A 25,308-nucleotide genomic window follows, 5' to 3' on the forward strand; every position below is an offset into this window, starting at 1 on the left:
GAACATGGGACTACCAGAAACACAGAACACCAAACTTTGCAAAACTTGGACACCAATAATTAGTACATAATTATTATGATGACTATGGGTTGGCTTTCTTTTTTATAAAACAAAACCCTGCACACACACCAACTCTTGTTGAACTTCAATAATAAAATAAACAAATCCATTTAATTTCATTTTAATAACGCAGGAACCAAGAGAAAATTTACTGTGAACTGGTTAAATGAATAAGTTAAGAACCGATTCAGATAGACTTGAGCTCTATCTTGCATTTCTTGCCTCGTCATTCAGTGGGTAAAAGACTACTACACCCACAATGCCTTGCGTTCAAGACCGGATGTTGACAGTTTGTTGTACGGCGTAGATGTTGCTTTCAATGTCCACTATAGTTTCCCAATTCGCGTTTCAGTATCCATTTATTCACAGCGAAATATTGTGCTTTGTTTATGTTGTAGCTGTAGTTGGCATTAAAAAGTTAAGTTATTTTGAATAGAATGGGAAACAGTGAAGAGGAAATAAACCTGAACTAAAAAAACAAAACAAAATAAATCAAACAAAAAAAACCCCAAAAACTGTCAGCTTCTATTGATGGTATAAACACACGTACTTTCCCTCCGGATATAACATCGTATAAACTCTGTGTTAGAAATATATGATATGTGCGACGTAAATTATCGAACTATAGAAGCTTGTTGTTAGCCGTGTGCTCATTATGTGTTGCAGTGTTGTCCGACACTCCCTGAAGGCACCACAAGATAAACGCTAGGAATATTATTTGCTGCTGCCATATCCGGATAAAGCATAAGGAAATAAGCGGACTGCTCCTCATGAATGGATTTATCGATCTTCGTTTACCGTAAATTTAATTTATTTCCCAATGTTTTGACTGTTTGCTTCTGCAGCCACCTAGGAAGCTAACTCCTTCATGTTTTAATAGCTCAGCTTGTCTGTAGGCCAGCTAGCCAATCCCGGCTACCTAACACCGACAGCCATAGCTGTGCTAGACAGCCCATCTTTCTGTCTAATTTTACATCTCTAGTTCGATCTTTAGTTTGTTTCCTGAACCAATGACAACCAGTTGGACGTGTTCAGTTTGTTATCGGGACGCATTTAAAGTCAGTCAAGGTTGTATGTTAATTTAACTTGCTTCAAAGACAAGTTTGGATACATTAATTTTAACAAGACAAGCATGAAATTTAATGAAAAACACTGCATTTGTTGTTGTTGTTGTTATCTTTAATTGAATTTAATTTGATTTAATTGAATTTAATTTCATTTGTAGGCTCATCTGGAATGCTGTTTATCTTATCAATATAGCTCTTCCTCTTACTTTTTGTCTTGATAAGGCCAACAAGCAGGCTTGGTAGTGTGGTCGAGGGTTACTTTGACATGTGTGCGAGGTTATAAGTTAAAATTTATCTCTTTGTCAAATGTTGATTAAAAACAGTTATAGTAACAGTTCCTTTATTAGTCAACAGTCATCATGTAAAGTTCTAAGGATTTATACAACAATATCAGCCTCGTTGCATGCATGTGATGGGACTGTTGAATAGCAGGTTGACCCATCATGTGTTTCTAATTGCCATTGTTTGCTTTAGTAACTGACTACATCAGTCACTGTCAGCAGGACAGACAAGGCAGTTGTCAGTAAGGACTTTGAAAACCACAACAAAGCTTATTGAGCTGCTTTCAGGTTGTGGAACAGCACATTGGAAACCCAGCTGTGTCATTTTGTCACTATATACAGTTGTGTTATGTATTCATCCCCTTTCATTAAAGAAAAGGCTGGATTTACAACAGTCACTCAAATAACTGGAGACTTAAAAAAAGAAACAATAACTAAAAATTAGCAAAATATATAATTTAGCAATATAAGAAACTGTTTTTTTGTTTTTTTTTTTTTTTTAAATTTAATTGAGTTGAAGAAAGAAAGGGGGGGGGGGGGGGGGGGACCTAACAAATTGGTCGTGGACAAATTAGAGTACTTTTCTGTTGAACAGTCGGACAAAATACCTGTCAACAGGTGCAGAAGTCTGACTGAGAGGAACAGAAAACACCTGACTGTAGCAGAAACATTAAAGGATTGTTCAACAAAATATTAGTTTATGAGTGATGTAATATGTAATAAATTATCTTATTTGTTTGCTTTTTGAAAAAATATTTCTATTGAACCAGAATTGGGAAAAAAAAGTAATGATTTTCTAGTTTTTAAAAAAAAAATTTCTTATTACTTTAGTCAATTTCATCTTATTTTACAGGCAGCTGTTTTTTTCCTCCTTTAATAAAAGGGTATGAATAAATATGAGCACAACTGTAAATTAATAATACTTCTTAATTTCTGTTTTATTACTTCTGAAAGAGCTGCATTAAGATGTTGTTATTTCCACTCTCGTCTTCAGTTTTAATTATTCATTAATAAATTTGCCCGAGACTGCTCATGTTGGTCTCTTTACTTTGTCCATTTGCATTTTGACTTGATAAAAATATTGTCACGATCTGTCAACTGTAGTTGTAAATAACAGAACTAGCCCTAAATAGCAATGTGCTTCATGCACAGACAGCGATAATAGACTAACGTTTGATTGTACAATATTTGTGGTAACTACACAGGCAGTTTCATTATGACTCACAGTAATGCTTTGCTAAATAAATACCACACCTCACATGTTTTTGACATTATGTTTCATGAACTTTAAGTCACCTTTAAACTGCGTTTTTGTCTTTAATATCTTCAGATTTGGCAGAAATGTATATTTTAGGATGTAGCAGATGGATGTATGTAAGCTGTATTTTGCAAACCTTCTAATCTCTGTCAAAAATATGAGTTGTGAGATTTGTGCTTTTACTACATGGACATAAATATCCGTTAGGATTTATTTAATCTAATAACCAATAAGGAGTTGTACTGTGTGTGTGTCACAGACCTGCTGTCTTGCTGTTCTCACTCGTGTGTTTGTTTCTGCCTAACCCACAGGTCATGCATGCAGCCAGGCTTCTAGTCTGCGTTTTGTACATCCCCAGGCCTTGAGACAATGTGCTATCAGTAGTTGGAGGCTCTTCCTCCTTCTAGCTTCCTTTTCTCCCCTCTACCCCCATCAGTCCCAGAATTCCCTATGTTAACCCTCTTGAGCATGTTTTACTATATATGTCTGCGGCGGCGCTCCAGGAGTGGGACTCGAGGCGAGGCTCTGACCAGTCGGCGGGCTGTGGAATCCGGCCAGCGAGCGGTGCTGCCGGTCAGTGTGGAGGTGGAGCAGTATGCCAAAGAGGTTCTGGACTTTAGCTCTCACTATGGTAGTGAAAACAGCATGTCCTATACCATGTGGAACCTGGCGGGGGTGCCGAATGTTTACCCCAGCTCAGGGGACTTCACCCAGACGGCTGTCTTCAGAGCTTATGGGACATGGTGGGAACAGTGTGCCAGTGCTCCGCTGCCTTTTCGTCGCACCCCTAACGGCTTCCACAGCCAGGATTATATTGAACTGGGCTTTGAGGAGCCTGTCTACCCTACAGCAGTGGAGGTGTTTGAGACCTACTACCCTGGAGCCATTGTGCAGATCCTGGCCTGCTCTCAAAACCCTTTCTCTCAGAACCCACCTGTGGATGTCAGGTAATGATCCTCTGGTGCAGATATTCAGTTCATTTATACCAGGGGTGTCAAACTCAAATTCACAGAGGGCCAGAATTAAAAAGAGGAACATAGTAGAGGGCCAAACTAATTTTTTATTCAGAAAGTGATGATATTATTCATGTTTTTATTATCTTTGAGATACAGTACTGTATTAAACATTTTCATAGATTAAATCATTTTTAGGCCTGTTCTTGCTTAAACACTGAACCCAGAACAGGTTTTTAATAAAAAACAAAAAAAACCCCCAAAAAAATCTGAATTAAATATCAGGCTCGATATCTGGAACTTTATATTCTTTTTAATTGTAACCTAAATCTTTTCTTCACGGGCCACCGAGGCCAACACCTAAAAACAAAACCAAAAAAAACCCAATTATCTCTTTCAACTTTGAACAGACCATTCCTTCAGTCAGTAAAATCATATTTATCCAATTTAATAGGGTGTTTTCCGGTCCGGAGTCTAGCACAAAGACAACGTTGTGGGATTTGTAGTGTTAGTGGTACGTTGGCTGTATAATGGATTGGCGGGCCAGACGTAATACATACTTGAAATCATCTCGCGGGGCAAATGTAATTGTAGTGCGGGCCAAAATTGGCCCGCGGGCCTGGGTTTGACATGTATGATTTGACATGTATGCAGTAGCAGCAGTGAGGAGCTCTGCTTCCAAGACAGGCCATGTTCTCTGTTTTTGGACTGAATCATGGCTTCATTTAAGGCCATGCTGTGGAATTTATTAGTCACTGTAATATGATTATGCCAGTCATAAGATTTAGTTAAAAATTAGCTTCAGCTAAACTTCCTTGTCCTGTATAATGTACACGGACACGCATTTGTGTTCATTTTAGATGACAGTAAATAGGTTATTTATTAAACATCTGGCATTAAATTATGAAAAACTCAACCTGAAAGGAGTAGCCCAGAAAAAAGTCTGTTATTATTAAGTACAATTTTTTCTCAGCAAACCGTGTTGATGTCTAACATGATTGCACAAATCCAAGTGTGTTGTGTACAACAGCACAAATAAATGTAAATAAACATGATTAAGCCTGATTGAACAGCTTCTGAACCCGCTTTCTGATGTTCAGGTGGGAAGTGTTGTGGTCCGGGGAGCCCACCAAGGCACTGACTCCCCAAGCGCGCCAGTTTTCCCCAAAAATCAAGCATATAAACTTCCCCACCAATTTGCTGCGTCTTGAGGTCAACAGCTCCCTGCTGGACTACTACACAGAGCTGGACGCCGTCATCCTGCGCGGGGTAAAGGAGATGCCCATGCTGGCTCTTTATAAGATGCCCCTCATTGACATTAATGACCTGAGTGACAGTGAGGAGGAGCTCTCTGACCTGGGAGGACCTTTGAGGCTGGGAGGAGACGGCAAGCACCAGAGGACGGGCAACGGCTACTTTGACAAACTGCCATATGAGGTAAGGAAAAGGTTGTGTGTAAACCAAAAATGTGTGTGACACTTAAACTGTCTCACTGCGACCAAGTGAGAGTGCTATAAAACTTGCTGAATCTGTATCATTATATGTCTTGATGTGTGTGCATGTGTGCCACATATCCAGTCATGTGAAAAGGAAAATACAGCCTCTTTAAACTCTAAAGCTTTGAAAATCAGATGGAATAGAACTTAATCTTGTCCTTAATGGGTCTTAAAATGAGGTAAAAGATAAACAATAACTCACATCTGAAAATGTGTCATTGTTTATTGAACAAAAACGAGTCAAAATGCAACAGTATGGTCTAATAGACTAAGTGCACATCATGATTTAATAACTTGTAGGATCATCTTTAGTAGCAAATGGTAGTTTTCTGTGTGATGAGATCAGTCTGTCATGTCATCATGGAGGAGTTTTGGTTCACTTTTCCTTTAGTTCATTGAGGTTTGTGGGCATTTGGTTCTGTTGAGCTCTTGTACCGTCCCACCTGAGTATTTTAGTCGAGTTGAGGCCTGGACTTTGGATCATCTCAACACCTCAAATCCTTTCTTTCCTGCTGCTTTGTTGCTTTGCTTGGTGTCTTTATCCTACTGAATGACCCAATTAGAGCCAGGCTTTAACCATTTGACTCGACAGTGCTTACCATGGAGTTCATGGTTGACTCAGTGCAGTAAATATAGGTCATGACAATGCAAAACAATCCCAAATCATCAGTCCTCCACCACCATGCTGGGCAGTGTATATTTGGTTGTTGTGTTGTTTGTTACAGCAAAATATTTTGTTGTGTTTATATATGACTTTGCAAACAAAGCTGTGCTACCATGCTCTTTTTTTTTTTTTTTTAATAGGAGAAGAGACTTTTTATTGCCACCCCTCCAAACAAGCCATTGTTCAGTATTTTACTATTTTTCCTGTTAAAAACATTTAACATGTTGAATAATGGACTTACAATGACTTTGTAGCAACAAATGCTTCTCTAAACCTTCTGCTGATGTCTTTCCTCCTTGGCATTATGTTAAACTAGCATTATGTAACTTTCTGACTTTAAAACTTGTTTCTTACTTGTTTTAATGGCTAAGCGACATTTATTATCTACATTTCCGGAGCCATAATTACCCTACAGCATACCAAGCTTAAGAAATCATACTTCACAACTGTTTTTTCTGGGACACTGCCTCATTTTCCAGCAGTGTTTCACTTTATGGCACCGCGTGCACGCCAGTAGCTACTGGATCTCAACACGCTGACTTTTTTAGTCATACACTGTCATACACCCACAGCTCATGACCTATGGTCAGATTGTGTGGATGACCTATGGTCATGAGCTGTGGGTCGTGACCGAAAGAACGAGATCTCGTATACAGGCGGCTGAAATGAGTTTCCTCCGCAGGGTGACCGGGCTCACCCTTAGAGATAGGGTGAGGAGCTCGGTCATCCGGGAGGAGATCAGAGTAGAGCCGCTGCTCCTCCGCATCGAGAGGAACCAGTTGAGGTGGCTCGGGTATCTGGTCAGGATGCCTCCTGGACCTCCCTGGTGAGGTGTTCCAGGCACGTCCCTCTGGGAGGAGACCCCAGGGAAGACCCAGGACACGCTGGAGGGATTATATCTCTCGGCTGGCCTGGGAACGCCTCGGGATCCCCCCGCAGAGTTGGCAAATGTGGCTGGGGAGAGGGAAGTCTGGGCTTCCCTGCTTAGGCTGCTGCCCCCGCGACCCGACCCCGGATAAGCGGCAGAAGATGGATGGATGGATGTTTCTGAATACAAGTGGACATTGTTGCGGAAGCAAGGAAAAGATGAAGAGTATGGAACAGATCAAGAGATAAGACAAGAGCCAACACTGTACTGATAAACATAGACATCATATAGACGTAGATCATGTACATCATGTAGACGCCTCGTTGTGCACTGGAGAGTGAACCAGCGTCGCCACCATATTGGATGGGTCTCCACTTTCAACTCTTGCTACAGAGTCAACATAGTTTCCCCACATCACTGTTTTCTGTGGGACAACGCATATATATTACACACTAACAAAACACTTTTCTATAATTGGTTGATAAATAATGTTAACACAGTGAATAATCTACTAAATGCAAATGATAAATTTTACTTCTATGAGGATTTATGGAAAAATATATTAATGCTTAACAAAGAGAGTTTTACATGGTTAATGGTTAATTACCTCCGCCAAGGAGGTCATGTTTTTACTGGCTTTATTTGTTTGTCTGTTTGTGTTTAAGATAAATTAAAAAGTTACGGACAGATTTTCATGAAATGTTCAGGACTTGTTGGAAACGTGAAAAGGGAGAACTAGTTTAGTTTTGGTGGTGATCCGAACCACCGTTTAGATCCAGGATCTTTTTAAAGGCCTTGGCGGAGGTTTACGTTCTTCGAGTGTTTTTCAAGATAACTTTTGAATTGCACAGTTTTTTATACAATACTTTATTTTCATGCTTTGTATAACTGTATCTCTATATTGATAAATTATTAAATGTAAATTAAAGAAAAGGTCAACTGAAAGAGAAAGCCAGCAACTATTCTCGTATTTTGTTCAGCATGCGGTTGCAACAAACAGCGAAATATTGGAAGCAGATTGTGTGGAATTACATTTCACAAGGTTGAATAATAATTTATTTGACCAGATAAAAATAGATTAATCCAAATGCATCAATAAACAATCAAACATGTTAGTATCAAATTCATTTATACATTTATTTATATTGCAGCTACCTTATGTCTTTGTGAAATAGCATTATAAAAAATATTTTAGCATAAAAGCACATTGTTTTTTAATGATTTACAGGGATCTGTAACAATATCTCTGCCCTTTGTAACAAACCAAACTGAGAAAAATCAGGTTAAAATCTGTGAAGTTATTGTTGTGGTTGGACAACAATAACAACAACAATAACCTTACAAATAAATGCATTGGAGGCACATGGGAGACCCATCCAAGATGGCGGCGCGATGAGACGTCAGCTCGTATAGGCAGCGTGATACAATGTGGCGTCTATGATGTCTATGCTGATAAAGAACTAGTAGAGACAGGATGCAAGATGGCTGCCAAATTAGCTGTAGTTAGGAGGCGCCTCACTAAACAAATCTGTGTAGTTCAGAAGTCCAGCTTTCTCACACACCTGGCTGCTGATTAAACATTTTTAGAGTTAAAAGGTTGGGTTTTCATCTACTGGTTTTATATTCTGGCTCTGTATTTTTGGTAAATGAATGACTCTGTCAGTGTTGCTGTTTCTACCTGATGTTGTCAACTGGAGCAGACCATATTATCTATTTGTTATCATTGTTAAGACTAGATGCAGAAAACCTGATCTCTGAAAGAGGGAGTACTTCCTCTTTCCATAATATTCCTCCTACATTCCACATTGAACATTATGGCTTGGACATGTTCTGACACCGTCCCGGTCTCATGTTTGCTCACAGACGTGGAGTCATTTTCATGCTGTACGTATCATGTTGTCTGAGGCGAGCTTCAAAACACCAGCGCTGCTCCTGATATTTGCTCTCTTATCTTCCTTCCAAACCGCTGCCATTAACAACGGTCTTCACAACTGCCATGTGTTTGTTTCAGAAACACAATATAGCTATTATCTGTCAGCTGATACCAGTTTGAACACAGTGTATTGTTAATTCAGCGACACACACACACTCACACCAGCAGTCGTTCTCTCTCTTTGAGAGGCATACAAACACAGAGCAAAACAACCCGGCTCACCTCTCTGCTGGTCCTGTTCTCTCAGCTTTGTGTCAAAGATAACCACTATTAAGATCTACCTGATAAAAGGGACAAAATTAATATTCTCTACTCTTTGCTGAAGCTGCTTTCTGTCTGCTACTAGGTGACACTACTCTCAGTGCTTTGCTTTTTGCTATCAGATCAAACATGTTTTGTCTCTTTTGGCTCTTTCTGTTTGTCTTTCCCCCTCCCCTCTCATGTCTTACCCTTCCATTTCTCCTCTCCTCTCCTGACCCCTCTCCCCATCTTCCGTCCACAGCTCATCCAGCTGATACTGAGCCACCTGACCCTGCCAGACCTCTGCCGTCTGGCCCAGAGCTGCAAGCTGCTGCACCAGCACTGTTGCGACCCGCTGCAGTACACCCAGCTGAGTCTGCAACCCTACTGGGCCCGGCTGAATGACGCCTCTCTGGGACACCTGCAGAGCCGCTGCACCCTCCTCCAGAGGCTCAACCTGTCCTGGACTGGCAACCGTGGAGCTCTCACCCTGACGGGCTTCAGCAGGTCAGATTATCAGTAGACCAACGCTAGAATAGCAAAATGACCTTGGACAAGAAGTAAATACTCACAAGTCCACACAGTTTTGAAGGCTGATTCTTCTGAATGAAAGAAAACATAAACTTGTGCAATGCATCTCAAACATGGTTGTTAAAAAGGTGCTGAGGAGGGATTGATTTATCTCCTCCTCAGTTTCATGAAGGCCTGTGGTCTCAGCCTGGTCTGCCTGGAAATGTCTTGCTGTCACTTCCTGAATGAAGCCTGTATGGAGGTCATCTCTCAGACCTGTCCAGCTCTGCAGGAGCTCAATCTGTCATCCTGCGACCGTCTTCACCCACAGGCCTTCTCACACATCTCCAAGCTCACACAACTACGCAGGCTGGTGCTCTACCGGACCAAGATAGAGGTAGCTGTGTTCAGCTGGGAAAGCTTCCACCTGTGGACTTGAATCTGTACAATCCAAACATGCATCACCCCCACTGTTGCTTGGTTAATGATAATCTTGGCTCTTACCCTTTATGCCTTCTATAAATGACCTATAAACCTCTCTTTCAATTTGAACTTCTGGATTATATTAGAGTACTTTAGTACAGCTAAAACCCAGCCTTATTACACGTCGGGGGATTTGGTCATCATTGGTAAATGGACAACAAAAGAACAGGTCTTCTTTACTCAGAAATCCTAATGCTAAGTTAAAAATAGCATTATGGAGTCATTAGCTCTCATAGCTAAACGTAGATGATACTTCTGATGTTTAACCAGTTTGCTGCTAATTGTGGACCGGCACACAGTTTGATCTTCAAGAATAATCTCCAAAGTATCACTGGCATCCCTCACAAAAACAATAATCCACTGACTCCACATTTAGAACGAAATGATGGCCATCTTTGGCATGCATACCTTGGGTCAGGCGTAATGCCAGCTGTTATGTTTGTGACAGCCTCTGGCAGACACATTGTACCTCCATCTGCTCTGCTGCATTTCCATTACATTTTTGTTGCAAAATAAAAGCTATATTTGTTAAGTTTTGACAAACAACATTTGCAGGTGTTTCCATTGAACTTTGCAGAATTGTGGCTTATGCAACATAGCCGCTTAGCATTATTTTGGGTTTTCTACTCGCTGCAGGAACTTTGCTTTGACTTTTCTAAGCTTTTCTCCCTCGTTTTCTTTTCTAAAACTCTGATATTTGTTGTTGTTTGTTCCATAGCTTGCCATCTTTACCAATACTGAACTGGTCACGACCCCCTACATCACGTCCAGGGACACGTAAATGCAATATTTTTCTATGTCGAAATGTCTTAAAAAACAACTCGTAGAGGTTAAAACCTTTTGAGTGATATTTGAGACTGTTTTCAAAATGTAGGTGTTTCTATTAGCCTTTTTTTTATTTAAATAATTCTACGTGTAATGGAAATACAGACGTTCCTAAAACGTTTGTCTTTACTTGGAAATATAATTTTTAACACTGATTCAGTTTGAAGGACAGCGAGCAAATCTTCCACATCCTCTCAGATGGAAATGTGGAGCTCATGAGTTTTTTTTATATATATATATATGTGGGATCATTTAGAAAAAAAAGGAAAACATTTCCTTCTGAAATATATTTATATTATAAGATAAGCTTTATTTTCCAACTTCTTTTCTACAGTTTTCTAATAAAAAGCATCTTTCCCTGCATGGTGTTTGATTAAGGACCCTCTATCCTCTTGTTGGAGTCACTGTAGAGTGAATGTTTTCATGACTTCATGAAAATGCATCAGTCACCAGTTCGTGAGGCGTTAGATTTCCGTTCTTTCTTTAGAATTAATTCATTTAGTTTCCTGTAAATCCATTAAATAAACAAGTACTTGTCTGTGCAGCAATTGATGCACCTCTATGTGTAACAGCAGCATTTGATGCACTTCATCTGTGTGCAGACTTTTGTAAATATTTCATAGTCTTATATATTTTCAAATCTAATTTTTCCATCTCTTGAAGATCGACATCATCATGCTCTTCCCCAAAGGAGGTAAAAGTAGAGGCAGGAGTCACTGCACTGCTTTCCACACCTTTTACTTTCTTTTTACTGTTTGTATATATTCCCAACATGTGCTGTAAACTGCACAGTGGTGTGATGGTTAGCATCACTAAGAAAGGGACTGGTTTGAGCCTCTAGTGTCTCCCCACCAAATGCATGTTGAGGATGAGGGTCTGAGTCCGTTTGAAGATTTAATGCTGTCTTTCGGTTCCTCAATTTGTGATTAAATACACTCTCCAGCCTCTTTATCAGGTCCGTCTTGCTATCTTCCTGCAGAGTTGCTTTAATTTCTGGTTACATCGATTTAGCACGGTGTTTGGTTAGGGTTAGGGTGCCGAGCAGCTGAAGACTTGGTTACCCATCATACTGAGGCATATTGTGGGTATGGTTAGCAGTCTTGCAGTGTGTGTGGGAGTGGGTGTACTCTTTGAGGAGGCCGTGGAGGTCAGTGGGGACTAGATGGTGGAAAGCTTTGTGTGTGTGTGTAGAGGTTCCATCGCTGGTATTAGGTGGAGCTGGGGTGTGGTGTGATGTGAGTGTGGATGTGACAACCTTGTCATGCACACTGCCAACCAACAACACACACATATGGCTACACACACACCCCAGGACTTACCTGACGGTGGTTCCAAGGACCAGCATGCCACCAGCGATACACCCGGTTGGCATCCGCATTCCCACATTCTACGAAAAGTTAGCAGACTACCGATATCCTGAATAGGTTGTGTTCTTACCATGTGTCGCCAGGTTCGCTGACGGTGTGGATAAACTGAGGCAACGGTCACGCAGCAATTAAGACGCGGAAGGGTGTCGCAATGCAACATGTCACCATCATGTGACGCGCTGAAACACTGCAGCGCGGTGTGTGATTGTGTTTATTTTTCCCTGTGTTAGGAGGATTATAATGATGCTCGGGGTGTTTAAATGTGAAATTTATTATGGAATGTGTTTGTGGGTCCATTTGTTATGGAGAACATATAGCATATAGGAAAATCTGTATTATCTGTGATAATTGGGAAGCTTCTGGTTAGGGGAGGAGCTACATGGTTAAAAGGAGTTCATTCTGACTTGATCAGGGTGGCAAGTAGGTTGGAATTGCGTTGCAGAGCTGGAAGATTGCAAATCATTGGTGAGACATCATTGTAAATATTGTACATATTGTATATGTTGTACACATAGACTGTATGTAAAGAGATGGACGTAGCCTCCGTGACATCACCCATAGGTTTCTGAAGAGCTGAATTGAAGCTCGGTGGGCGGTTCCTACCATCACCATCTTGGCAGAGGCATGCGCATCATCTCCGATCTCCGATTGAGGACTCGACTCAGTATTAGGGGACCGAGATCGTGTTCATGCTACATTTTGGTCAAATGCACCAAACATTTACAATAATAGATCCCCCTTCCCATCAAAGGTGGCAATGCACTAGTATTTAGCGAAAGAGCAGACAAGACCGGCGTGAAGAAGAAAACTTTGTTATAGTTAAACACTGAGACGAAACTATCACTGTTTAGGGTTTTTCATGTTGTCTGATGCAAGTATCCTGCAGAAATACACTGCAACAAGGGTCGCAGTATGAACAACAGATGAGACAGAGACCCATAACGCCATCGCTATGTATTTACCCACAGTGCAATGCTACGTCAAATGCAGGAAGTGACTGTTTTTTTTTGTAGTCCGCTTCCTGTATTTGGTCCACTTAAACTGGACTAACACCTGTGTTTGTAGGCGGACCAAGTCCGTTCACTTTGGTCCAAATCACAATTCGTTTGGCGCATTCAGAGCTCCCCAAACGAAGCGGGCCTTTTGAGCAAATGGACTCAGATTCGAATCAAAAAGGCTGATGTGAATGTGCCCTAATTCTGTTCCTGTTCTGAAGTGGAGTGACACCTGTTCTAAGCAGACAGGAGTGACACCAGGTGTGGTCTTCTGCTGCTGTAGCTCATCCGCCTTCAGGCTGGATGTGTTGCATACTATTCTGCATACCTTTGTTGGGACTAGCTGGCATGAGCTCCTTCTCTCAGCAACCATAAGCAGGATGATGTAGATGCAGAAATGGATGACTTGTATCATAATATGACTGCTATGAATAAAACTAAAATGTTTTGTTTTTGCATGTTTCATCCTCTTTTCTGCAGTCCATCTTATCATTTTCTGACATCTTAGATATATTTTTAGATCTCTTTAAGGTTGCTTACAAACTTCCTGAGCTATCATGGTTCGGGTTTGATTTCAGTTCAGGAGAAGTTTCGGAGACTGGTGTAAAATGATAAAACATCTGGTGTGATGGTTCGTGTTGGAGCCTGGGAGCATCTACATTTCTGTTGTCGGCTTTTAAGATGAACCGAGTCAAGAGGGTTTTACGGACATATAGTGCACGCGTTCAGGTTGAGGCGCGTCTAACGAGTAAAACCGCTGCGATGTGCTTTTGGTGTTGCACCTCAGCATGTCTGCAGTGTTTGCCGTGTTTCAGAGCGGCGTGACAGGCAGTGTAGGGTTTCTGTGGTGGAGCCAGGCAGCATACTGCAGGTTGTTTACACCTGGACAGACAGAGCGAGCAGTGTGTCTGTGGAGGCTCCTAACATCTCAGCTGTCATTACCCTGTCACTGCTCTAATTAAACGAGTAACTCGCCAGAGAGGAGTGCTTATAAAGGTGCCAGGCTGAGTTGAGCATGCACACACACACACACATGCATGCATGTACACAAAAGGCTTCCCCTTTCATCTCCGCCACTTTTTCCTGCCACTGAGCCACACGTGTTGGCAGCTGCAGCGTTGAACTCCCATACCTCCATCCTCGCTGCAGCGCGAGAGGAGGCTGCCTTCACTTTGCTTTGCTCTATAAGGAGATATCAAAATGATATCTTGTGTGTTATTAGATTCTCCTAAATCCTGAATCGCTTAGAAGGAATGTCAGAAGGCGTGACTTTACATGTTACTGTTATCTGAATATATACTGTTCCTTTTAAAGTGTGTTTTGTAGATTTACGCTCCGATAACATGGAAGAGTTTAGGGTTTTGTTGCGAATGTTGCCCCTGTGCTGCTGCTTCTGACTGTGACCTGCAAAAGTCATTTTGGGTCTTTTGGTTTTTTAATTACAGTCTGTAATTCAAATACATTTTTTGTTTTATGGAACAGGCACAAAATAGCCCCGATTGGTGGAGTAAAAATGTGTGTGTGTATGTGGGAGGCTAAATAAATTTGGTGCCATCATTTACCGTCAGCCGTTGCATAATTAGTTAAACAAAATGTGTATAATCTAACTCAGGGTCATTAAATCTGTTTTAACTTTTTCAATATTTTGTTTTATTTTTCCCCAAATTCCTTTTTTCCCCCCCCGTAGTTTATTTATTCAATCATTCATTCATGAGTCCAATTAGGGGTTACGGTGAAGCTGGAGACCATCCCAGCAATCATTGGGTGAGAGGCAGGGTACACCCTGGACAGGTCCCCAGTCCATCACAGACCTAAAAGTTTATTTATCTTTAATTCTCTGTATTAAAGTACAACCTGATACTTTCACGGATATTTGTCAAATCATGCAGAATGTCTAAAGTTTGAAACAATAATTGAGTATGTTGTTTTTTCAGAATATTTGGCACGCTTCATTAATTGATGGATTAAAAACATCAATTAAAAACAGGTAGAGGCGAGAAAACCGGAAAGAGCCAAGGGGGGTGATGTAATTGTTTTTGTAAGCCACTCTAAATAAAGATTTCCTTTTTTCTCCTGTATTATTATGTACAAGTCAGTACTCTGCAATTTCTTAAACTGAAAATTATCTGTGAAAAATAAGTTGGATTGAATGACACTTTCTAAAAATATAAGCCAATAAATAATTGTTTTTTTTTTGTTTTTTTTTTCCTTTCTCCTCTTCACAGCAAACAGCCATCCTGAGCATCCTCACCTTCTGCACAGAGCTGAGACACCTGAACCTGGGGAGCTGTGTGAGGGTGAGACTGGATTAAGTGTCTGACAAACGTAGCATTTTGATAGACAGCTGTAAATTGAACTTTTATAATAATTGCCAGGCTCGCAGGTCATAATGAGCCTGAACATCACGTTCTAATGCTTCAGAAAAAACATGTAATGTTACAGCTCTGTGATGTACACACAAACACATCAAAGTTTAAATTTAATTAAGTGCAGCATTTGAATCTGACAAAAGGTTTAAACTAATATTTTGTTCTGTTAGATTCTGTGTGACTTCACATCACCGACTGTAAAACCTGAACGCTCTGGGATGCTAAGATGCGGTATTTGTTTGCTCATGCGACATGATAGTAATGCAGCCCAGCATTTTAGGGTGTTTGACTAAACAGAAGCAATGTCAGAAATGTGTTTTTCTTCATGGTGCTGAAAGAAAGCTCTGGAACAGCAGTGTGCAATATTTGCAAGGTTGAAGTAATGCGGGGAACATACCACATCAAATCATTTAACACCATTAATTTGATATGTCAGTTCAAAAAACACGACTAAGAAGTTCACAAACCACGGTGGGAAGCTAGCGTTGCTAATGTTGCTAACACTGCTAACTGTCAATTTGTACAGAATTTAATAATCTTAATCTTAAAAAATATGTATTGATATTGGTAAAAATTGGTCATTGGCCATAACCACAGTATTAATATCAGAGGGTTGTCACGATACTAAACTTTCAAACTCGATACTAATACTAAGGATAGTGCTTAATACTAGATACTATTTTTACACAAAGTGTAAAAACAATTTTTTTTAAAAAAAATAAATCAAAGTCAGAGCACCACAAAAACATCACAACTTGTTGGATGAAAATTATAAATAAATATAAGAAAAGACATTAACAGTGTGGAATAAAAGCATTATTTTAAAGTTCTGTTGTGCAGCTATGTTCTTCTCAAACTGCTCACTGTAGTTAAAATACAAAACTAAAAGAAACTTCAGCCTTTTTTAGCAAGTACACTTAGTGTACTTACTGTGCCTTTTCTAAATGGTTCTAAAGGTGGCATTTAAGTATTGATACCTGTGTTAATCAATATCTAACTAGACCCTACTAAATTTTATTATCGATTATTTTCTGAGTATCTTTTTTTTTTTTTTTTTTTGACAACACTAGATACTAGTATCAGCCAAAATATTCATGTCAGTGCACGCTTAATGAATAAATAAGGAATTTTTTTTTTTTTTATCAGCTATTTACATTTTTCTAAAATTTCTTTCACACTGCAACAACGTACGTTTAACAAATCAGGAACATTGACGGAAATCTGGATTATTTTTCTTCAGTGGCACAGGTTACATCAGCATTCAGTCTCATTTCAGATGATTCAGGAGTAAATGTGGTCATTTATAGGCTCCATTTAATGTCAGAAGCAATATGACCCTCAGAATAACACATCAAATTTTGCTCCTGTGCTTTGTTCTCAGATGAATCAGTGAGTGTAGCTCTGAAATATGTTTAATAAACACACAGGAACTGACTGGAGCATTAAGATTCAGATTAAAGACACGATGGATCTAAATATAATTTAGATGGAAGTACTTAAAAAAACGCTTGTGCATTAATTGTGAGATAATGAAAGTTTTTTTTGGCCTTTTCGTAACACAGTTGCTCTTTAACTCAACCACATGACTGATATCTGTTGCCTCTTCTCATTCTTGTTTAAATAAAACATTCCTGTAGTTTTTACTTTTGCTCTGTTAAGTCATGTGTGTCAGCATAAGCAATGCACAAAGACAAACTTGTCTTTAAACAAGGGATGGGGAACCCTGGTCCTGGAGGGGCCAGAATCCTGCAGGTTTTCCATGTATCCCTGCTCCAGCACACCTGATTTAAATCAAATGAATCCAGCAGCTTATCAGGATCTACAAAGTGATTGATTCATTTGAATCCGGTGTGTTGGAAACAATGGAAACTGTGAGAACGAGGGCAAAGTTTCCCCAGCCCTGCTTTAAACCACTCGCCTGTCCATCTGATGCTACGCTGACGGATGTCCCCATGTTGCTGAGGGTACCTGCGCTGGCTTTTTAACTGTTAAATACATTTATTTGCTTTCATCTCTGGATAAAAGGATGAATTATGGCCACCATTATCTGACACCAAAAAGAACAATAACAGTGTAATTGCAGATTTCTTCTATCGAAGGTTCTGTCAGTGCTTTGTTCCTTTGCTTCCTTGAAAAAAAAAAAGAAAATGAGGTTTTTAATCTACTTTTTTGTCATTGCAACATTTCCAAAGGTGTTTGATAAAACACAAGAAGGACTGACACGGCGAGGAAAATGAGTATTGACCAACTTAGTGATTACTTCATTCCTGCTCACATCATTTTGACTTCCTGTGTAAAATCTAGTCGCTGAAGTGAAGATCACAGCATCCTTGATCTATTTATACTTCGTTTAATCAGATGTAGAAAAGCTTCTTAACCAGCTGCAATATTTAGGAGGTTTAACATGGAGGGAAGAGTCGCTGCTAGTACTACTCACATCTGAGTGACTTGTCTCTTCCTCAGATTGAAGACTACGACGTCGTGGCCAGTATGATGGCAGCTCGCTGTCGATCGCTGTGCTCTCTGGACTTGTGGCGCTGCAAGAACCTGACGGATCGAGGCCTGGCTGAGCTGGTCTCAGGCTGCAGGTAGGCAGCATACATAGCACTTCATCCTTCAAGCCTCATTTATCTCAATTAGACCCTTTCTTGAAGTTCAGATAGTTTAAATAAATTTAATGTTTCTAGAAACTCAGCTTTTTAGTCTTGGACCATCATTGCTGATTCGTGCTTTGAGTCCTGGAGATTTTCTCTGATGGTCTGTGGTTGTTCAGGATGTTGGAGGAGCTGGACTTGGGTTGGTGTCCCACACTGCAGAGCAGCACTGGCTGCTTCCAGCAGCTCGCCCGGAGCCTGCCGCGACTGCGAAAGCTCTTCCTCACTGCCAACCGCACCATCTGCGACTCGGACGTAGAAGAGCTGGCTTCCTGCTGCCCGTCGCTGCAGCATCTCGATATACTCGGTATGCTGTTCTTTATTATTTATTGGTGAAGATCATCTTCAATTTACTGGATCATAGTTGTTGTTTTTGATATGAGTTTGGTTCTAGTTTGTTGTTGATGTGATGAGGGTGGAATTTAGAGCCGATTAGCAGGCTTTGTTCATCTTCATCAGGAAGTTCCTGCTCATCCAGCTCCTGATATCTTCCAGGCAGGTGATGAGGGAGGTGGGAGGGATGGGAATGGTTGACCTGTGAGTAACTGGTGTAGCTATGAAAATGGACCACATGGAAATGGATTAGTGTGCTCAGGATGAGGAGGCAGATGCTGAAGAAGAGTGAACCCAAGCCTGACCCCTGGGACCAGTCGGGTAGAGAAGAAAAGATCAAAGAGGAAAAGCCAGAAGTGTGCTTTTATTCATCATTATGCAGTTGAATGTGGCATTTTTCTCACATTTAATGGCAGACTTGTAAATAAAGGAAAATGTTGGTGTGACACTACTCATTCTGATTAGTCTAAGATGAGTCAAACACACTGCTGTAGTAAACTTATAAATCTGCTCCTCCACACTCGGCAGCATCTGCATCAGATCCACCTCACTATCAGAGAGCTGGACTCCTTTTTCCTGCCTTCATTCTTGGCCTCATTGATTCAACAAGGTGTTGAATGTAGACATGAAGCATCACACAGTTGCTGCACATCATGATGAGAATCTCCCGTTCCACCACGTCCCAAAGCTGCTCTGCTGGACTGAGATCTGGTGACTGTGGAGGCCGTTGGAGGACAGTGAACTCATCGTCATGGTGGAGATGATGTGAGCTTTGTGACATGGTGCATCATCCTGCTGGAAGTTTCCATCAGAAGATGCTACACTGTGCTCAGAAAGGGATGGACGTGGTCAGCAACGATACTCAGGTAGACTGTGGTGGTTAAACCATGTCATGTTGGTACTGAGTGGCCCAAAGTAAGCCAAAATACCCCCCCCCCCCCCCCCCCCACACACACACACACACCATCATACCACCAGCAGCCTGAAATGTTGATGCAAAGCAGAATGGATTCATGTTTTCATGTAGTTTATACAAAATTCTGACCCTAACATCTGACATGGAGACTCATCAGACCAGCAACGTTTCTCCATCTTCTATTGTCCAGTTCTGGTGAGTCTGTGTGAATTGTAGCCTCAGTTTCCTGTTCTTACTGACAGGAGGGAACCCGCTGTGGTCTTCTGCTGCTGGAGACCATCTAATTAAAAGTATGACATGATGTGTGCTCAGAGATGCTATTCTATCTTAGTTGGAACCAGTGCTTGTTTGACTTTATGTTGTCTTTCTTTCATCCCCCACCAGTCTGTCCAGTCTCCTCTGACATCAACAAGACAGTCTGGTCCAGACAGTTGGATATTTTCTCTTCTTCAGATCATCTCTGTAAACTCTATAGAGATGGTTGTGTGTGAAAATCCCAGTATATCAGCAGTTTCTGAAACACACCGCATTCAGTCACTTAAATCCTCTTTCTGCCTCATTCTGATGAACTTCAGCGAGTCATCTTGACCACGTCTACATGACTGAGAGCATTAAGTTGCTGCCCTGTGACTGACTAGTTAGATCTTTATGTTAAACTATTGAACCATCTACCTAATAGAGTGGCCATCAAGTGAACATTTGACATGTTTTTAGTCAGTCATCAGCTTAAGAACACACTTCAAACACCCCACTTGCAGACAGTAACCCAAACAATCTGCTCAGCAGTGATATGAATGAAGCAGAGTTGCAGTTGCGTAAGTTGATGGCTTTGACAGTGCAGTTTGTTGATGTGTCCGTTTTTGGCTGTTTGCTGCGTTTCTGTAACTTGTGTGTGTGTGTGTGTGTGTGTGTGTGTGTTGGAAAGTAAATCACATGCTGCTGTTAGTGAACACTGAACATTTTATTCTGGTCTGAACCTGAATACTTTTTATACGTAACGCAAATAATCTAAATTTGCAGCAACTTTTTTTTTTTTCTTCAGGCTCACTGACGCCATAAAAACGTAACGTATTGATTCATTTTCTTCAGGTACACGGTTGGTGAGCGCTGCCTCCCTGAAGAAACTCCTCCAGTCGTGTCCTCAGCTTCTCCTCCTGGACGTTTCTTTCTGCTCCCAGGTTGACATGCGGGTCGTCCAAGAACTCTCCGGCCTCTTCCCCAACGTGGCCATCAAGAAAAGTTTTACTCAGTGACCGGCGGTACCGTCTCATTTCTCGCTGCCAAGAGGTGGCAAGTGGAGGGACGTTGCTTGCCAGCAGATGCTGCTCCAGAAGCAGTCAGATAGATGCTGGAAGAGATTATCTGCCGTTGTCAGCAACGCAGGGAAGATCTGTCCTCAGCAGCCAGTAAGTGGGTCAGTAAATAATGCACTGGCACCATGCGAAGAGGCTCTGGGGATTTTTAAAGACTGAAAACAGATAACTGAAGATTTGGGATCTCCACAGAGGAAAGTGTGAGACTTTTTAGTTGCTGTGGTTTTTGTTTTGGACACTAGAAATCAGGGTAGTTGCAGTAAAACTGCCACAGCTGAATCACAACACATTGTAAAGAATGCCTTGATGTGAGGGATGCTGCCTTGTTAGAAGAACAAAAAGGGACAGAGAGAGTGTAAATCTTAACGTTGTAGGAATATCAGACGTTAAATTAAAGGTCGGTGCCTTTTATGATCTGTTTTAATATTCACGCTGATTTTTAAACGACACCCCTCTGATGAGCGGAGGTGTTTTTCAGATGCGTGATCTGATCCTCCAGACGTGTCGACACTTCAGTCCATCCTTTCAGAAACCAGTTTAGGCACCAGTTTGAGCTTTTGTGGATCATTTTCTACTGGGAAATCAGTTCTGCTGTAGAGGAGGAAAATGCAACTCCTGGCAAAAATGAATGAATGAATGAATGAACCGCCACACATGGAGATGAACTTACAGATTTTTTTTTTTTTTTTGACCAAAAATAAAACAAAAAAAACACACACACAGCTCCAAAACCTTAAATAGTTTAGAAAATTGTTATAATCTTTCTTTTATAATGAGATGGATAAGAAAAATGTAATTATTCATTCAGGAAGAAAAATATGGACTCAGTTACGCACGTTTCATTTCAGCAGGAAGTATTGATTATTGTGTGATCATCTCCTGGATAAACAAAATTCACCAAATCAACTTTCATTTAAAGAAACAGGAAAAGTGTCCAAGCTTTCAGTGGATACTTGTGTGTTTAATATATAAGCAGTGACTGTCATCTTTTAGTCCTTTACCCAACACCAAGCTCTGGTCTCCTCTGCTTGTTTACTGATCATGTTTTCTCCCATTTAAAGTTTTCATTTACATTCTTCATGTGAATCCAGTTACAAACGTTGGCGTCCCGACATCTTTTGTCAGCCTGTACGTTTCCTTTTACAACCTTCCCATTTTCTTTGTACTTGGCCCCAGTTTTAGTGACAGCTGACAAGGAACAACGTACATCTTTGCCACACTACGAGCTAAAATACCTTTTAAAAAGTGATTTTCTCATTTTTCTGGTGTTTCTACAGATGACTCTGTTGTTGCAGCCATTTCTCTTGCTGTCCAACAAAACGCAACATTTCCTAAAACTCTGCAAATACTTTTAAATGCAGATGTTTGTATAGTTAGACTTTCTTTTGTTTAAAATCTGAACTAAATCTTGGTTAGGTTATATTTATCAAACACACTGGGGAAAAAAGCAAAAAAAAGATCAGCCATTAAATTAGTTTTCTGGCATTTGTGTTTAATTTTTAACTAAATGAAAGCTGAATGAACCTTCTCCAGGTGTGGTAATTCACTCATTTCTGCTGGTGGGTTTTTATGTCTTTTTTTTTGGCACAAATTGCCACAACTTCCTAAGATTTAACTGACATGTACGACATGTTGTGGTCAAAATACCACGGAGAGAACCAGTGTGCTCCATCAACTCCATCCTTCCAGCTCTGCTCAGAACCAGCCACAGTTTTCCAACCTCCTCATAGAGATTTGTGATCGGTGGAACAGCATTTTAATAGAAATGGCAGCGATTAACCCCTAAAACACACTATTAAAGTATGGCAGCATACCAGCACACACTAAAAACCGCTAGTGAAAATACTTGACTAGCAGTTTTATTTTGAAATACTTCTGCAGTATGGCCACAGACAGTTTAGGCAATCACTCCTTTAGACACAGTCTTGCATTAAACGGGTAAAGATGGGTAAAACACAGTAAAACAGGGGTGTTGAATCAGACCTTAGTCCCTCTGAGAACCTCTGGGATCTGCAGGAGAAGACTTTACCCGGCGGTTTGACTCTGATCAGGCAGCGTGTCGTAGATGAAGAACAAATTTGAAGGAATAAATCCTCACCTGCTGCTGCTGTTGCACAGGATGCTTGCGTCGCTTAAAAATCTGCAGAGATGCAAGAAAGATTGAAATGTTTTGGTCCCTTTAAAGTCCTGGACTGCTACTCAGATTGCAGACATGTTTGAGCTGAATCCAGGCTACTTTTGGCACTTATGGCTTAGTTAAGGCTCTAGGAAGTGTTGTGTTGACCAGGCTGGCTGCGATTATGACAAGCCCCCCCCTGTGGTCCACATGTGGTCTAGATGTTAGTTACTGGTCTTCACATGGATTGCAGCAAGTTTTCTGTGGGCCAGAAGTAGTCCTAACACGGAAAGCCTGAATAATGGGCCACGTTTGGTGGTCATGCTGGTGAGCCACACTGAACTAAAATATCAGCAAATGTTGATTGTAGAGAAGTGTGTTTTAAACTCTGTAAACAGCAAACTTTACACACTTAATGTGGATCAACAGAACCCATCAGCAGCACAGGTGATGCCCTGATGGCACCTTTGCATTAGGATGGAAAAAAAGAAAACCTGTGGAAAAGGAAGTACACACAATTGTCTTTATTTACACCTGCCATAGCAACACATCTGTTCACATGACAACAATTAAAAGCAAATTCATTTTTAATTAAAAGAAGGAAAATGAATCAGTATAAAAGCCAAACAGGTTATTTAATGATGGTTTCTCCTCCATCATCATAACCAGACCAGTTCAAGTCTACAAGGTCATTTCAGATTTTAAACGTGTAAATATTCAGAGTACTTTTCTAAAGCTGTCAGTGTGTCATCCACATTTCTACCGCTGCAGACAGGCTGGTTTGACGAGCCTGCGGTTGTTAATTGAACAAGTTGAACACAAACTTTTTATTGCGTTATCGATCTGTTAAGAAAATTCACAAGATCTGACTCTTCTGCTCCGGATGTGATCCTGTGTTTTTATGAAAGAAATGTCCAGTAATGTGAGATACTTCACTGACCACAGTAAAATCAGCCAGACTAGCAAGGCCCTGAAGCTCTCCCACTACTGGTGCTGAAACATGGCAGCACACTGCTCACCTGTAAATCTCCTATAGATGAGTTAAATGCAGAGCCTAATTACCCAACCAGGAGGAATAAATTATTATTATTATTATTATTATTATTATTGTTATGATTGTTATTTTATTTTATTAAAACTCGTTATGCAAGGCACTCTAATCATATATGTGTGTGCTTAGGTCACACAGATCATTAATTTAGCTGCTTTAAATGCTTTATTTGCTGGCAGGAAAGTTGTTTTCTGGATTTTCCATCTAAATGAAAGGATGAAACTTCATGAAGTTTCATTTTGTTCTTCACCCTGAGCTCCACAATAATGATGAAGTCCCACTGTGATGAGTGGAAACTCAGCTGAAGATGTTAAAATGAGAAAGTGTAAATAAGATGTGACGTCAGTTTTTTTTGTCCTCAAACTCAGGGGCTAAAATATTTACACATTAATTATCATCATACAGCTTTTTTTTTTTTTTTTTTTTTTTTTTTTTTAATGTATATTTTACTCCAAAAACCAGCCCAAAGGACACTTCTACTGCGGGTCACACCAGACTGAGTCATCGAAGCGACCAGTCTGGTGTTTCATGTGAAACATGGAGCTTGTTTGGCGACTGTGGCTGTAAAATGTAAAAAAAACAAACAAAAAAACATGTTGATGTTGCTGATTATGTCTTTTGTGTGACATGTGAAGCCACAGTCTCATTATGATGGAAGTGCTTTGGAAATGTTTCTTTTATTTAGTTTTTAGTTTTATTTTTTAAGAAAACTTGAACTTTTCTTTGAAGCACGAGCTACCAGTAGATATTTGTGCCTTATGCTCCTGTTTGAACATGCCGATGTGCAGGTGGTGAACATTGTAGTGAAGTGCTTCGCTTTTTACGCTCCTCAACCAAAGTAGTGTTCAGTAAACTGGTCGTCAGGTTCGCAACTGGATTTGACCAGTTTCTGCCATAAAATACTGTATATCAGCCCTGTGAATTTATATGCAAATGATATTTATTTCTACTGTTCTGTGTGGTGTATCTGTGGATGCAGAAACAATATAAAATCTCTTTTCTTTTGGTCTGCTGTTGTTTCCACGTTTCACGACGCAGTGCTGCTCGCTCGCTTCAAGTACTTTATAACTTTTGATTTATTTTGCAAACAGTTGTAATTTATTATCCTCTGTACCTTTAATATGTGAGGGTGCTGCAGAGTTGTAGTTTAGACACCCTGAAGTCCAGAAGTCTGACTGAAAACCTTAAAATGTTTAATTCTTTCATTTGCAACCAGTTGTTTTCCAGTCGGGGTCAGCCCTTCGCTCATACACATGGTGCAAAGATGGTAGAATTCACAGCTGAAATAAACTTTTTTTTTTTTTTTTACATCTGGCTGAGTGGGAGAGAAGAAGTGCACACAGCACATGTTTCCAGCTGTCATTTCAAGCATATTTAAATATAACTTCAGAAAATTGTTATAGTAACTCGACAACACATGAGGGTATGATGTTAAAGGACTGAATGTTTGTTTATAAGATAAAATAACCTTTTTTTTTTTTTTTTTTTTCGTCTACACTTGCATTTCCTTCCTACTGTTATCAATCCCTGTGGTCATGAGATCAGCCTGCCATGCA

At 40.4% G+C, this 25,308-nt stretch overlaps 1 protein-coding gene across 2 annotated transcripts; it reads left to right on the forward strand.

Moving 5' to 3' along the window:
- The first annotated feature begins 758 nt into the window (after positions 1-758).
- Positions 759-25,230, forward strand: fbxl4 (F-box and leucine-rich repeat protein 4). 2 transcript variants are annotated; one of them, XM_079241307.1, is made up of 9 exons: positions 759-859; positions 2,978-3,613; positions 4,720-5,056; positions 9,083-9,327; positions 9,514-9,727; positions 15,226-15,297; positions 17,833-17,957; positions 18,143-18,330; positions 20,362-25,230. In XM_079241307.1, exons 2-9 carry the CDS (start codon positions 3,117-3,119, stop codon positions 20,523-20,525), a joined length of 1,842 nt encoding a protein of 613 aa, XP_079097433.1. In that variant the 5' UTR covers positions 759-859; positions 2,978-3,116; the 3' UTR covers positions 20,526-25,230. The 2 variants fall into 2 exon arrangements, with proteins under 2 accessions (XP_079097433.1, XP_079097432.1); XM_079241306.1 differs by lacking the exon at positions 759-859 and having other exon boundaries at positions 2,686-3,613.
- Positions 25,231-25,308: the final 78 nt, after the last annotated feature.

This window comes from Telmatherina bonti (assembly GCF_933228915.1).
Source record: "Telmatherina bonti genome assembly, chromosome: 5".
NCBI lineage: Eukaryota > Metazoa > Chordata > Actinopteri > Atheriniformes > Telmatherinidae > Telmatherina > Telmatherina bonti.

Excerpts from the sequence above, each read along its gene's own strand:
- fbxl4 (XM_079241307.1), top strand. The coding sequence starts at position 3,117 with ATGTTAACCCTCTTGAGCATGTTTTACTATATATGTCTGCGGCGGCGC. Across the intron at positions 3,614-4,719 it reads AACCCACCTGTGGATGTCAG|GTGGGAAGTGTTGTGGTCCG; the intron begins GTAATGATCCTC and ends TCTGATGTTCAG. Across the intron at positions 9,328-9,513 it reads ACCCTGACGGGCTTCAGCAG|TTTCATGAAGGCCTGTGGTC; the intron begins GTCAGATTATCA and ends TCTCCTCCTCAG.